Source organism: Artibeus jamaicensis, unplaced genomic scaffold (assembly GCF_021234435.1).
Source record: "Artibeus jamaicensis isolate MK-2021 breed Jamaican fruit bat unplaced genomic scaffold, CSHL_Jam_final scaffold_2172, whole genome shotgun sequence".
NCBI classification, from domain to species: Eukaryota; Metazoa; Chordata; class Mammalia; order Chiroptera; family Phyllostomidae; genus Artibeus; species Artibeus jamaicensis.
In genome coordinates this window covers 1925096-1940331 of record NW_026522031.1, presented here as the reverse complement: position 1 = coordinate 1940331, position 15236 = coordinate 1925096, and the positions used below count along the sequence as shown (strand labels likewise).

General features: G+C 48.6%; 1 protein-coding gene across 4 annotated transcripts in view; it reads left to right on the top strand.

The window, feature by feature from the left end:
* The window catches only part of DENND2A (DENN domain containing 2A), a 90093-nt gene that overhangs the window by 19640 nt on the left and 55217 nt on the right, over window positions 1–15236 (top strand). For all 4 annotated transcript variants that reach the window (XM_053656620.1, XM_053656619.1, XM_053656618.1 and 1 more), the window contains exons 2-3: window positions 7218–7319; window positions 10355–11530. In XM_053656620.1, coding sequence (XP_053512595.1) covers window positions 7218–7319; window positions 10355–11530 — 1278 coding nt within the window. The remainder of the gene's footprint in view (window positions 1–7217; window positions 7320–10354; window positions 11531–15236) is intronic.

Genomic DNA, 15236 nt, shown 5'->3' with positions numbered 1-15236 from the left:
TTTAAATTGTTTTATTTACTTATTTTTAGAAAGAAGGAAAGAGAGGGAGAAAGAGGGGGAGAAAAACATTGATCTGAGAGAGAGACATTAATCTGAGAGAGAAGACATTGCCTTTGATACACAACCCTACCAAGGATCAAACCGACATCCCAGGCATATACCCTGACTGGGAATCGAACCAGTGACCTCTCACTTTGCGGGACAATGCCCAGTCAACTGAGCCACACCATTCCGGGCTAGAATCGTAGTCTTCTTAAACATAATTTAATCTGTAGTATAAGATGCCATCAAATAGCTATATTATAGTTTGCCATTATATTGCTTGACAATTTTAGCTATTTTAAATTTTTCAATATTATAAACAATATAACTATAAACACTTAATGTGTACATGTTTCATATTTAGGATTATTTTTTAGGGTAGATGCCCAAAGTATAGAAATGTATAATCACAGAACCATAAGAAGAGAGACCCACAAAAACCTTTACTCTTTCTCCCAGCTCACTCAGTTAGCAAGTGTTCATGAAACTCAGCATGGTGTGGAAAAAGAACGAAACAGTTGCTAATCTTAAAGAGCTAAACAAGATGGACACTCAAAATAAACAGCTAAAGTGTAGTTCTAGTCTAGATTAGATCATGTAGTATGAGGCTACAGTGATTTTGTATAAGGACCAGAATTGAATTCAAAGCATAGACTTATTCCTGGCTCTCACCCATGAGTTGTATGAACCTAACCTTCTCTGAGCCTCAGTTTCCTCATCAGAACAATGGTGGGAGCAGTGACATTGATTGACTTCTGTAGTGATTAGAAACAAGAAGTGTTTTCTGGCCTAGACAAGAACAGAGAGAAGGAAGAGCAAGTTAAAGTATTAGGGAGTGGAGCTCTGGCCCATGTGGCTCAGTTGGGTGGAGCATCATGCCAGAAACCGAAAGGTCACAGGTTCAATTCCCAGTCAGGGCAGATACCCAGGCTGCAAGTTCAGTCCCCGGTCAGGGAGCATGTGGGAGGCAGCCAGTTGATGTTTCTGTTTCACATGGATGTTTCTCTCTCTTTCTCTTCCTCTCTCTCTGAAAGCAATAAACAAATGTCCTCAGGTGAGAATAAAAAAAAAATTGCGAGTGCAAAGAACTTAGAACCTGACTTCATAGTGTGGTGACCCAAAAGACGCAAGAGAAAGGATGCTTTTTTTAATATACGAGAAAATAAATTTACCTGAATTCAGATTTCTAAGCCATCATTTGGCAGTATTAGCACATTCATGACTTTGATAATTTCATGTTTTTATGACTTATGGCAAACTCACACTAACTTTTACCTGAGAGGCAACACTGGTGGTACCCACTGTGGTTTGGTGCTCCTGTGCAAGATTGCCACCTACTCGTGCTTTCCTCTGTACCCTCCACGCAGGGGTGGCCCCAAAGGCCGAACGTGGAAGTATTTCCACGTTGCCAGTGAGTGAGGCAAAAAGTATGATTTGCAAAAATCGTGAAGTCAAAAATATGTTTCCATCCTACTCAGGTGGCTGAATACATCTCCATATGTAAGAACATTCTGGAGAGGTGAAAACAAGTCCTTCCTGGGTTTAGGGAAGTGGTGAGAACAATAAAAGAAAATCTTCAGCCCTGGCTGGTGTAGCTCAGTGGATTGAGTGTGGGCCTGCCAAACAAAGGGTCACCATTCGATTCCCAGTCAGGGCACATGCCCGGGTTGCAGGCCAGTTCCCAGTTGGGGGCACACAAGGGGCAACCACACACTGATGTTTCTCTCTCCCTCTCTTTCTCCTTCCTTTCCCCTCTCTCTAAAATAAATAAATAAAATCTTTTAAAAAATCTTTAGCTGCTTCTGGCCTCAGGAGGTCCAGTCTTCTCAAGGTGCTCCGGCCACACGTTCCCAGGGGCTTCCTTTGCCAGACAAACTGACAGGTGTAGGTCAGGAAAATACCGGTCAAGTCGTTAAAAGGAAATATTGTCAGAAACTGGGTGTTCATACTGACAGAAAGTCTTGGGTCTCGAGGCCTCTCCCAGAGAAGGAGCCCTGACCCTGCAGCCCGTGCAGGAACAGCTCCGTGAGACCTCATCTTGGGCATTTACACCCAAGTTCCAAGGGCAGGCGCTGGGAACCCCCCCCACCTGTGCCATCAGATTGCAGGGATGCTCTGAAATGGGGCGAACAGACCCACCGCAGTGCGGTGAAGACTGCCTGTCGAAGGAAGGTATCCCTGTGCTGAGTAACGGTGCCGGGGGCAGGAAAGTAAACGTGGTCTGCGGTGGGGCCAGGACCCCTTTTTTAAATAACAGCTTTAATGAGATGTAATTCACATACCATAACATTCACCCTTTTAAAGTATACATACTTTATACTTTAGTGTGGTGTATGTTTATTTTTTAGCTTAGTCACTGTTTTGTGCAACCATCACCACTATGTAATTTTGAAACATTTTCATCACTCCCCTCCCTTCCCCGGAAAACCCATTCATACTATTGGTCACTGCTCGTTCCCACTCCCCAGGCCCCTGACAACCATGAGTCTGCTTTCTGGATTTGCCCATTCTGGACACATTATGGAAATGGATTACAGTGGACTACACTCCCCTTTTTCCACTGGCTTCTTTCACTTGTGTGATGTTTTCAAGCTTCTTCCATGTCGCAGTGTGTGTCTGCCTTCACTCCTTTTTATGGCTGAGAGACATTCCACCGTGTGGCTTGACCAGCTTCTTTATTCATTCATCTGTCGATGGACATGAGGTATAAGAAAGCGGTATGTGTGCATTCATTCAGCAGGCGCTTCTTGAGCACTCATTTGTGGGGGGAACTAGAAGTGAGAAGACTGGTGCTGGCGGTTAGCAGGAAAGGCGTATCCTTGCCTCTGCCGCTGTCTACCCGGTCTGGCGCCCCGAGGAGGAGCTGGTACCCAGTCGTGGTGTGTGGCCTTTTCCTGCAGACATGGCTTAAGGATTTGGTCCCAGAGTGTGGCTTCCATCTCGCCACACGTGGTCCCCTGGGTGTGGTTCTGAAGCAGCACGTGGGCTTTGGCTTCTCTGGTTCCTCACCTGCTCCGAGTCCTCCCTCTTCTTCCCGTGTGAAAAGGTTGGGTTGTTACTGAAAACACTACAAAATTAAAAAATGAAGCTATTAAGTAAAAAAAAAAAAAGCAATTCCTTAAATTTTTTTGAGAAGCTCTTTTATTTGAAGGAGGTGATAAAGGGGAGGCACCAAAAGGCTCGGCAGTGGGCCTCGTGGAAGGAGCAGGCAGACACAGCAAGGGCTGTGTTACATGGCCACACGTGGTTTCCCTCCTTGGTGCATTGTCCGAAAACGAACACCCAGATATGCTTGCTGATGGGAATGCTCAGTTGAGAGAATCACTATTTTTGTTCTACTGTAATTATGCTTTATCCTCAGCTTTGTTGTCTGCTCTTTAAAAGCTGATAAGCTAAGAGTTCTTAGAATTATTAAATGAATGGTTTGTAGCTTTATTTGCCAGAAAATAAAAGTCACTAGAAATTTAATTAGTGTATAATCATGATCCACATTATATTTTTCACTCAGTATTTCAAGTATGGCCGTTTTATGAATCAAATTATATGCATACATAATGTATTTCAGAACTAACATACTAACCTTAGAGTAGTGAAGGGCAGTGGAAAATTGTAACAACTGTATATGTTTTATTTCTTACTCCATCTTCTCCCCCGCCTAAATTTCTGATCTTTTACTGAATGTGTTTGTAAATGTATTTTTAATTGAGATTTAATTGACACACAGTTCAGCATGTGGGAGTGGGCTATTCGGTGACTCACAGTGCAGTCACTGTGTTGTACAGCTCTCAGCAGAGTCTTCATTCCAGGACATCTCTGCCATCCCCTAAAGAAACCCTGCCTCTTAGCGGTCAGTCCCGATTCCCCCTCCCTCTGTGGGTTTGTCTGTTCTGGATGTTTCAGATAGATGGAATCACATGATACGTGGCCTTTTGTGTCTGGCTTTTTCACCCACTGTATTTCCAAGGTCATCTGTGTTGTAGCATGAAATAGTATTCTTTCCTTTTTATGGCTGAATAATATTCCATTATGTGGGCATACCACATTTTAAAAATCCACGTTTTTAAATATCATCCTTTCCAGATTTCACTTTTTATTTGAATCACTGTCTTTGTTTAAAGATTTGGGGAAAGTCGCGCCCCTTCCCCATGGCTGAAACGTGTTCGGACGGGCTTTCTAGCAGTCTCTAAAGCGCTAACGTCTGAGCTTCTTTTCAGAGGGGACTTTGACGGCAGCATTTCTGTACACCGCACATCACCTCCCCTGTTGCCACCGTAGAAACCCCACCGGAGGTAACAGGAAGGAGGTCACACTGTCAGGAAAGAGTTCTGTCCTGCAACCCTAGACCTGTGAAGTGACATCGAAGTTTATCCTGGTAGTTTGAGTCACAGAGCGCTCCTAACTAGCAGATTAAGCTAGGCTTGCCATCTAATTAATGACTTTTAACATCAGAGACAAAGGGGGGGGCAAAGCTTTGTGGGAGAAGCATTCTCCATCCCTCTGTGAATTCAGAACAGCTGGTGGGCCGATTTCCGGGCTTCTGTGCTCCCTCGGCTCCTGAGTCCCGCTGAACCTGCTCCTCAGAATGTGGTATCAGCTCTTCCTCTGCAGACCGTGCTTTTACCGGCAGTGTTACTGCCCCATGGAAAGCAAGTTTACTTAAGTGCCATGTTTAATTGTTTTCTATGTGTTGTTATTTTCTTTTTTAAAAAGATTTTATTTATTTATTTTTAGGGAGAGGGGAAGGGAAGGTGAAAAAGAGGGAGAGAAACATCAGTGTGTAGTTGCCTCTTGCATGCCCCTTATTGGAGACGTGGCCCGCAACCCAGGCATGTTCCCTGACTGGGAATCAAACTGGGGACCCTTTGGTTTGCAACCCACGCTCAATCCACTGCACCAGCCAAGGCTATTATTTATTTTCTTATTATAATTTACACTCAACACTATATGTTAGTTTCAGGTGTACAGCACAGCAGACAGACATAGTGCTCTTTAAGTGTTTCTTGATCTTTAACCTCAAAGTGCATATGAGGTTCTCTGTACATTGGAGACAGTGGGCTTTGTCCCTTTTGGGAAAGTTCTGGCTTCCTGGGAATTACAGGACAACTGTCCCCTTGGGGAGAGAGCTGGATGGCAAGACTGATTGTGACCCGGGCATCATCCCAAGTGCTGCCCCTGAGGGCAGAGACCGTGTCTTCCTCCTCTTGCCTCCCCAGAACATCCTGAGCAGGGCCTGGTGAAAGAGGACGCCGGCCCAGAAGAAGCGCATGGGTGGGGAGAGTGGTGTGCACATGGGACGGGGCTGTGTCCCAGTGGGTTTGGTCTGCGTGGGGACAGTGCGGACGCGAGGCGGGTGGGCGGCAGGGAGTGGCCACTGTCCCTGACCTCCGGTGGGCCCTCTGCCAGATGTAGGACAGAAGAGCAGTGTCTGCCAGCCCAGCCAGATGGAGAGGCCCCCGGAGCTTTGTGGAGCATTGTGAGAGGGGTGGCGAGTTCCTTCCTGTCCCTGAAAGGCCTTTCAGGGCTCGGCTGCATTAGGGGACGGGAGAGCCCTGGGGCCTGGCTTCTCGAAAGAACTGGGCTTGCTCTCAGCACTGACCTGCCCCAAGTGCAGGGCGCTGCCTCGCTGGGCCAGGGGACAGCTGAGCCCATGGGCAGGCCTGAGCTCCGTCCCGTCCAGGCACACAGTTTCTGGGACCTATCTGTTCTCTTTGTGTTTTTTTTTTTTAGCTCACTGGTCCCTAACCTCCCTTTTTTTAGTATATGTGCTGCCAAAGCAGGCACACGTTCCTCTTCTGAGGTTGTTGCTTTTTCTTTTTCTCCCTCGTGTTCATTCTCTTTTTCTTTTTCTCCCTCCGACTTTCCTCTCTTTGTTCCGGAGAGTTACATGCATGGGTTGAAGCCCAATGCTTTGAGTTCTTGGGGGAAAGGGATGCCCAGGCCAGGACCTTGGACAGCCACCTTGCCACCTGGCCGCGGAGCCATCTTGGCAGTGGGGGTGGGGCTCTGGGAAACGTGAGGCGGGGTGGGAGAGGGATCCCCTGGAGGTTCAGTGGAAAAGGACCGTGAATCTCCGGTGGTATCTCCGTGTTCCTCGAACTTGTAGTCAAGCAGCTACGTCCTCTCCCTCGGGAGGGACCGGCCCTGCGGCGTGCGTGTTTTACGTGCTTCCCATTCTCCAACCATCTCCTCTCCCTAGCCACGCCCACCTCTGCAGCTCAGTTCGTCCTCCTGTCAAGAGACATGGATTACTGTAGGGACTTGCCGTTGAAAGAATAACTCTTCATTTTAAGACCATATTTATTTTTACAGAGAGGAGAGGGGAGGGAGAAACAGAGGAAGTGAAACATCTGTGTGATAGAGAAACATCCATTGGCAGCCTCCCCTATCCCACCCTGACCAGGAATCAAACCGGCGACGAGTCTCTTTGCAGGATGATGCCCGACCAACTGAGCCACACTGGTCAGGCTGAAAGAATACTTCTTAATCAGCTACCTCAGTCCATTTAGATGTCGGGCGCCCAAGGGTGCCTTATAAAACTGCTACTGCCGTGCCGAGGCTGCTGCTTTGGTCCCCTCCCAGTCATCTGTCGGCTGTGGGATGCCCAGGGCGATTCCTGCGTTTGCCAGCACCAACTCCTAGTTTTCGTTAGTCGTGACAGATGAACTAGTGGCTAGCTGGTCCCTCGTCTTGGGTTTGGAGCCACTGGGAGGGGCTCTCTGTGCGGGACTCCCAAGCCAAGGGCAGTGTGGGGTCCACCTGCCTGCCCTCAGGGCCAGCGGGAGAGTAGGTGGCTTCTGTGAGGATATTCACACTGTGGTGGGCAGTTTATTTCTTTTTGCAGATAAAGTAGCAGCAACTCTCCCCTTCTTCGAGGGCTCTCAGTTCATCACAGGTTCTTACAGAGGCTGAAGAAGTATCAGGTTGTACTAGTGTTTGTTTTGCTTTCTGAGGCTGTGTGTTTTCTTGTATCTGTACACACACGTGCACGCACGCGTGAGGAGAGGTTTGGCGTGGGGTCTGAATCCGGGTGGACCTCAGGATTCTGTGCCCTCGTCCCCCTCCTGGGTCAGGGATTCTGCATGGCGCATCCCTGTCCCCCTGCACTCCTGGGTAGAATCCATCGGGGGCAAGTAGTTTGGGGTGTGGCTCACCGAGTGTGATCCCTGTTCCCCCAGGCGACTTGGACCTCCTCCTCATGCTGACACGATGACCGTGTGCGGGCCGGCCAAGGGCAGCCACAGCCAGACTGAGAACCTGAGCTACAGACTGGCTGACAGGTAAGAGCCTCCTTCCCCGAGAGTGAAGAGCGTGGCCCGGATTCTCGGTCCCCTTCTTTCTCCCCTGCCCTTCCCTGCTCACTAACCCCACTTCCTCGCACTGAGGCGGTGCTCTTCCCCGACGCACTGGGCTGAGCCCGCTGCACATCGTCTCCATGTGCGGCGCTCAGTTGTCAACCTGAGACCAGAGTGGTCAAGGGAGGGTCTGACCAGCACCCAGTGCATTGAGGGGATGATCCCAGGGCCACTGCAGGCAGTGTCCCCATTTATGCATTCCAGTCCAGGGCTTGTTTTTCTAACTCCTAGAATGCATAGGTATTGTAATTATCAGTGATCCCTGACTCTGCGGCTGCATCTGTCCACATAGCCTTCTCTACCCGTCTTGTATTAGCAGGATCATTTTCTCCCCAGATGTTTCTCTGGCACTCCCTCTCACGTCCTGCAAAGCAGCTGGCCGTCACGGAGCTGTTCGCAGCTATAGAGCCCCTCCTGGGGCCATGGAGTCCTGGGAACAGGCTCTCGAGAAGTTCTTGGGAGCAGCAGCTACGGAAGAAGGCTCTCTGCCCTTGGTTTCATCATCCTCACTTCTGTTGCCTGGGCTCTGTTAGTCCAGCGTGGCCTTCCGGCGAGGCGTCCCTGCTCTTCAGTCTGCCGGTGGGGCCTCTGTGGCTGTGAGGTCCTGCCGGATGTTGGGGACCCTGGACAATAACTGTCATCATTAACTGACACTAGTTGCCATTTACTAATATCCAGCTTCATAATGTGTGTACTCTGGGCATACTACATATATTAACTCATTCACTTAGTCACATAATAAATATTTAATGAAAGCTTGTTATGTACCGGGCACAGCAAACAGGATAAATTAGGCCTCCGTACTCCTAAACTTCCAGCCTGGACAGAGGAAATAGGGTGTTTACATTAAGATTTTTAAAAAAGGAGTGAAGATTCAAACCCAGGTCCTTCTGACTCTAAAACCATGTATTTATCTGCTGTCGATCTTGTTTAACAGTACGTACAATACTAATTGTATATGATATCATCACTTGTCACCAAGCATGCACTAACCTGAACTGTGGGGTTCTCTTCCTCCCTCCCTCCCTGCCCTCCCTTCCTCCTTTCCTTCCAGGGGAAAAGGGAGGGACAAAGAGGGAGAGAAACATTGACGTGAGAGAGAACTTGCATCAGTTGCCTCCCCCATGCACCCCAACTGGGGACCGTACCACAACCCAGGCATGTGCCCTGACTGGGAATTGAACCGGCGACTTTTCAGTTTGTGAGCCGATACCTACCCTACTGAGCCACACTGGCTGGGGCCTGACCTGTGTTCTTACGTCTGTCCTGTCTCTTCACTTCACTTCTAGCACAGTGAGAGCAAGGACTTTAACTTCCGCCTTTTGAATTCTCAGTAAAATACCAACAAAATGATTCTGATTCTGATTCTGACTAAATCTGAACTCATGCCAATGTCCTCCGTGGTAACAGGACAATTGAAAAATGTGTTTCTTTTCTGTAAGCACTCTGTTATGGGTGCTAATTGTTTATTGAAATAAGGAATTCGGCTTTGGTAGCCATATTTAACATATGAAAATGTGTTTGCAGTTTCACAAGTTTTTAATTTATGTTGAGCAACCAAGAATAGCAGCACAGCTCATGTGCCGTGTCCCTGTGGGGAGAAGTCTTCACATAAACAACTGTTCGTGCTCAGACTAGAAAGCTCAACAGTCACAGGGTGCGTGAAACCGCTGTGTGAACCTTACTGGGGTCTCAGGACCCCTCCGCAGCCTGACGCTCCCATTCGGAGAGTGTGCCCCGTGAAGCTGGCCCATGCGTGTTTGCTAATCTCGACACGTCCCAGGTCACTGTGTTCGGTCATAGCCCCTGCTGGTGGAAGACAGTTTCACATTTCAGACACAGATAGTCCCGTCCTCGTTAGACTAGCTTAAAAACGTTTTTCTGTCTTTCTCTCGCAGTAATTCTCAACATCCTCGTGACACTAGTCTCCTAAGAGCACATTTGGAGACATGCATCCCCACGTGTACATTCTAGGCCAGAACTTTCTGGAGTGGTGGAAAGGTTCTACACCATTCGGTACAGTAACTATTAGCCGCCTGTGGCTGCTGAGCGATCGGCACGTGGCTGGTACAGTTGAGGACCTGAAGCTTTGATTTAATTTGACTTCAGTTGCAGTAGTCACATGTGGCTAGCGGCCACTCTCTTGGACAGTGCAGTTCAAGGCCACCCATGGAACCTGGATCCACCTGCTGATTCACTCGTTCATTCACACGACAAAGATTTATTGGCCGCCTGATCCGCCAGGTGTTGTTGTAGGTGCCATGGATACAGCAGTAGCCAAAACAAGCTAAAATCAAAACAAAACAACCCTGTCCTCCCGGAGAGGCCACTCTCCACATTCTAAAGGAGGCTTAATCCCAGTGCAGCCAATCATGTGTCTGCTGAGTCAAATCAGGACAATTTATCAAGCCCAGAATTAGCACCACTTTATAACTCATGGCATTGTTTTGATTGTTAAGTAGCCATTATAAAGGTTTATCCATTGACTAAACAAGCAGAGGAAACTTAGACTGTGTACTCTTTGATCTCATGACCTTTCTCCTACTTTTATCACGGGAAAAAGGCTAATAATAATAGTAACCACCACTTCTTGTGCATTTGTGGCACGCTGTGTGCTCTGTGCGTGCAGGCTAGCTCACGCACTGTTTACAGCACCCCCGCTGGGCGTGTTACTATTATTCCTCTTTCACAGATGAGGGTTTAGAGAAGTTAAGCAGTTTGCCCAAGGTCACAGAGCTGGCCAGTGGTTGAATTAGGATTTAAACCCCAGTCTACTGGACTCCAAAACCCAATAGCTCCATGATATCTCCCCAAGAAAAATAGGTGGTTTTTAATGGTGGTCTCAATGTCTGCGATGTGCAACTAGCTCAGAACATTTGTATCTAAGTTCTGGGAAATCTCTATGACCAGCTGAGAACAGTAGATAAGTCCCTCACCCAGTGTTTATTTTTCTTGTTCAGGGTCAAGGTGGAGGGCCCAGAGGCTGGGGAAGACCGTCGAAGGCAGCCTTTTAGGCCCTCCACTCCTCTCCTAGAGACCGATCGGGACTCACGCCTCCGACGGAGCCCTCTGGAGAGCCTCAACAACCTGATGCTGAAGTCAGGAGTCGACGGCTTTCAGCAGAACATGTTCAACTCACATATGATCATTAGCGACCCAGCTTCAGGTCTCGGTGCTAAAGAAGCCAGCAGGGCTGGCAGGAGGCCGCTCGGCGGTGCTCAGGACCCCTGCCCTCCTGCCCAAGGTGGGGCCGGGCACAAGTCCTTCAGCATAAAGGACAAGATATCAGAATGGGAAGGGAAAAAGGAGTTGCCCGCCCCTGCATCTGGCAGGAAAGCAGATGGGCAAGAGGATTACCGGGCGTCCTGCGTGATGGAGAGGAGACGTGGTGAAGGTGTGGGGACTCGGGTCGCAGTGGCTCAGAATGGAACGAGGCTGGAAGGAGAGAGCAAAGAGATCGGGAGGAAGGAAGGGGCCGTGGAAGTCAGGGGACAAGACACAGGGCAGAGGCCAGACCGAAGCCAGCCAGCCGGGTCACCGGCTCCGAGCTCAGGCAGAGGCCGAGAGCTGAGGCTGGGCAAGCAGTGCTTTCAGAATGCCAGCCTCTCTGTGCTGAAGCAGGTCAAGAAACTCGAGCAGGCTCTGAAGGATGGGTTGGCAGGGTTGGATCCCCAGTTACCAGGGACTTGTTATTCACCGCACTGCCTGCCCGACAAGACCATGGAGGCACCCACCGCAACCAGAAGCTATGGGAGTGGGAGCAGCTCAGAATTCAAGTCCCACCACTTGGACCTGGAAGCCAGGCAGCCCGCCCCCGAGACTGCGGAGGGAAGGGGAAGCTCGTGCAGAAAGCCCTGGGACCAGAGCGTGGAGAGTGTGTACAGGGGCTTCCCTCAAAAACCCTTCATCAACCCTCTGCCCAAACCTCGGAGAACGTTCAAACATGATGGAGAAGGGGACAAGGAGGGGAACCCAGGCACCAGCTTCAGGAAAGATGGCAGGAACCTGCCTCCTCTGCCCACTCTCCCTCCCCCGCCTCTGCCCGCCTCCCCGCCGCCCCCGCCCTCCTCCCCGCCGCCTCCCGCTGTGAACCGAAGACTGTGGAATGGGGGACCAAAGCCCAGTGCCGACCACAGGTAGGTGCTGGCCACTGTGCACATCAGCGGTGTGTGCCGCGTCACATCTCTCTGCTCGGTCTCATTGTTTTTGGTAAACTGATGGACCTTGTGTTAGTTGAGACTCTAGAGCTTAAGGTCCTTTATTGACTAAACCAGGACACGTGATAACTGATGCGTGTGTTTTGTGTCTGTTCTCTGTTCTCAAAAAAGAGGGTCTGCTTTGAAAAAGTACCCTCTGGGGGTGGGGCGTGACAAGTCCGTGGAACCGGGACAGGAGCCAGGCACTGCTAGCGCAGCTGCGCCCACACGGCAGCAGCACCAGTGACGACTGCTGCCCGCCGCCCGTCCTGCCGCCCCTGCCAGTGCTCTGGGTCTTCCCTGGCTCTTCCTTCCACGTTTTTCCGTCATAGGGGCTCCAGGCACACACTGCCTGAGTCTACCCTGACCCAGTCACGGTCTGTCTGTGTGACCTTGAACAAGTGACTCGACCTCTCCAAGCCTCAGTCCCCCCCCCCTTTTTTTAAAAGATTTTATTTATTTATCTTTAGAGGGGAAGGGGGGAAGGAGAGAGGGAGAGGAACATCAATGTATGGCTGCCTTTTGTGGGTCCCCTGCTGGGAACTGGCCTGCAGAGAACCAGCCTGCAACCCAAGCATGTGCCCTGACTGGGAATCGAACTGCGATTGTGTGGTTCACAGGCCCGTGAGTTTCCCCTTTATACATAGATGCACACACTGTGAATATTTCATGATACCCAAACAACACGTTAGATTATAAAGCATGTACATTCTTGAAAAATGAAATCTTTGCTTTGGAAAGTTTCTTTTCTGCTTTGAAACCTAATTTCTAGTCCATTTCTGTGATGTGCTCATTGGCTGCTACCCACTAATGTGGAAACCAGATTTAGAACAAAATGCAAAGCAGGTGTCTATATTTACCGTCATCACTTCTTTTTTTTAAGATTTTATTTATTAATTTTAGGGAGGGGAGGGGAGGGAGAAAGAGAGGGAGAAAAACATCAATGTGTGGTTGCTTCTCATGTGTCCCCCTACTGGGGACCTGGCCCACACCCCAGGGGTGTGCCCTGACTGGGAATCGAACCTGCAACCCTTTGGTTCACACTGGCGCTCAATCCACTGAGACGCACCAGCCAGGGCCCATCATCACTTCCTCACCTCCTGTTTTCCTCCTCGACCCACTGCATTTGGGCTTTTGCCTCTAGCCCAACACTGCTCTTGACCAAGGCCGCCAGCAGCACCTGTCTTGCTATGCCCATTGCCAGTTCTCTGTTCTTTTCTTGACTGACCTCTCGGCGTTTGAGGAATAGCTGAGGCGTTCCATCCTGAAACACTGTTGGCTTGACTTCCAGGTCACCCCTTCCCTGATAGTCCTGTGTCACCGTCTGCTCCCTCTCTGTGTGTCAGAATGCAAACCAACCCCCCCCCCCGCCGGCATCCGTACCTCACCCTGGGATCACAGCAGGAACTTCTCTCTGTCTGTGCTCACTCCCTCAATGACCTCACCCAGTCCCATGGCTCTAACGTGCCAATCGCGTGCTTATGGCTCCCAGCTCTACCTCCAGCCCCAGCTCCCTCACCCCGAGTCAGGTTTGTGTAGTCATCCCCTGCTCGGGTCTCCATGTGTTAGCTGGCACTTTGGACTTTTTTTTTTTCATTTATTGATTTTCTAGAGGGGGGAAGAAACATTGTCGTTTCACTTATTTATGCATTTATTGGTTGATTCTTGTATGTGCCCTGACTGGGGATCAAACTTGCAACCTTGGTGTATCAGGATGTTGCTATACCTGGCCAGTACTTACGTCCAAAACTAAATTCTCAGTCCGGGCCAACACTAGCCATTTTTTCTCAAAGTGATTCCCAACGTTATTAAATGGTAGTGCCCTCCTTTTTGCTTAGACTAAAAACCTCGAGGCCAACTCTGAGTCCTCTCTTTCTCAGATGCCCCATCTAATTCATCAGCAAGTCCTCTGTTCCAGTTTGAAACTTTATCTTGAATCTGACTACATCTCCTTCACCGCTACCAGCTTAGTCATCTTGGACCCGTCCTCAGTATATTCCTTTCTCAGCAGCCAGGTGAAATTGTCTGGAAATAGAGATGAGAGCATGTCACTTCCCCACGCAACATGGTCTGTTGGGTAGTATTCTTTTGGTTGCAAAAATACATGATTTCTTGGAGCGATCCTGCCACACCTCTAGCCGAGACCTCACCAGAACGCCTTCTCAAATGGACCATGCTGTGGAAACCTTGGTGTTCCTATTTCACGGAGCCGTAGGGGATAAAGGCTGCTTAACAAAGGAGGGCCCGAGAGGACTCAAGGGAAAGGAGCTTCCTGGAGTTTCAGAAGATCATAAAGACCCTCTGGCCCTGAACAAGATGATGAAGGGCCTGGACCGCTGCCGAGACAGCAGAGTGGGCTTCCAGAGCCTCTTTTCACTAATTGCTGGGCTCACCCTCACGTGCAGTGGCTATTTTTAGTACCGAGGAGCAGAAGGGAAACTCGGAGCAGCTGCTTCCGCCCTGATAAGAGTTCTCCCGGCCGGAGCGCTTGAGGAACCTCTGCCTCACAGCTTCCCCGTGTGAGGGTCTCAGGAGCAGACTGGGATCCTTAGAAAATGTGCAAATAAAGTCCCACCCCACTGGACAAGGGAAGGAAAAGCCACTTAAAGCCAGATAAGCTTTCGATTTTTATATTGCTTGCATCAGTAAACAAATTTACTCAGCCTCAGTAAACAAATTTCCTTTTTACTTCCTAAACCCCCCCACAATTCCTCATGTTCTCTTCTAGGGAAAAAAGTTTGTGTATTCTAGGACTTTATATATATTTATGATATATAGCAATTTGTATCTTTTACTTTTTTTGAAGATTTTGTTTATTTTTAAATTGTTCACTTTTTAAATATTTTTTAAAAGATTTTATTTATTTTTAGAGAGGGTAAAGGAGGAAGAAAGAGGGAAACACTGATGTGGGAGAGATACATTTTTTTGATTGGTTGCCTCTTGCAACACCCCCAACTGGGGACCTGGCTCAAAACTCAGGCACGTGCCCTGACTGGAAATCGGACTGGTGACCTTTCATTTTGCAGGCTGGTACTCAATACACTGAGTCACACCAGCCCAGCTAAAAATTATATGTTTTAAAAGTGAAAGCATGCAATATACATTCTTTTTTACTTAGGATATCATTGAGAGCTTTCAATGTTACCACCTTCCTTTTTTTTCCTCCACCTTTCCGCCACATTCTTTACATCACCTGGTCGAACCTTATTTTATGCAGCTGTTCCCCTACTGATGGACACCTAGGTTGTTCCCGGTTTACAAATGATGCTGTGGTGAGCCGTATACAGCATTACCGAAGACTCTAAAGCCAGAGTGCTTCTGGCTCTGCTATTTACTGGCTGGGTGACGTTGGACAAGCTGCGAAATCTGTCTTGGCCTCATTCTATTTATCTTTAAAGTGGTGATACTCATAATAACTTCATAAGTTGTAAAGAAGATAAGTAAACCATAATACAAAGCCCAGGATATAATAAATGCACAGTATATGTTAGCTATTTTTTTCTGGTTCTCTTTTGCTTAATTAATCAGGGTATCAATTTCTTTTCCAATACCAACTATTTTAACCTCATAATATATTTTACTATGTAGTGCGGTTTACAGAAACTTCTCGTTGTTGCTAATAATCAGTCTGTTGGTTCTCCTGGAC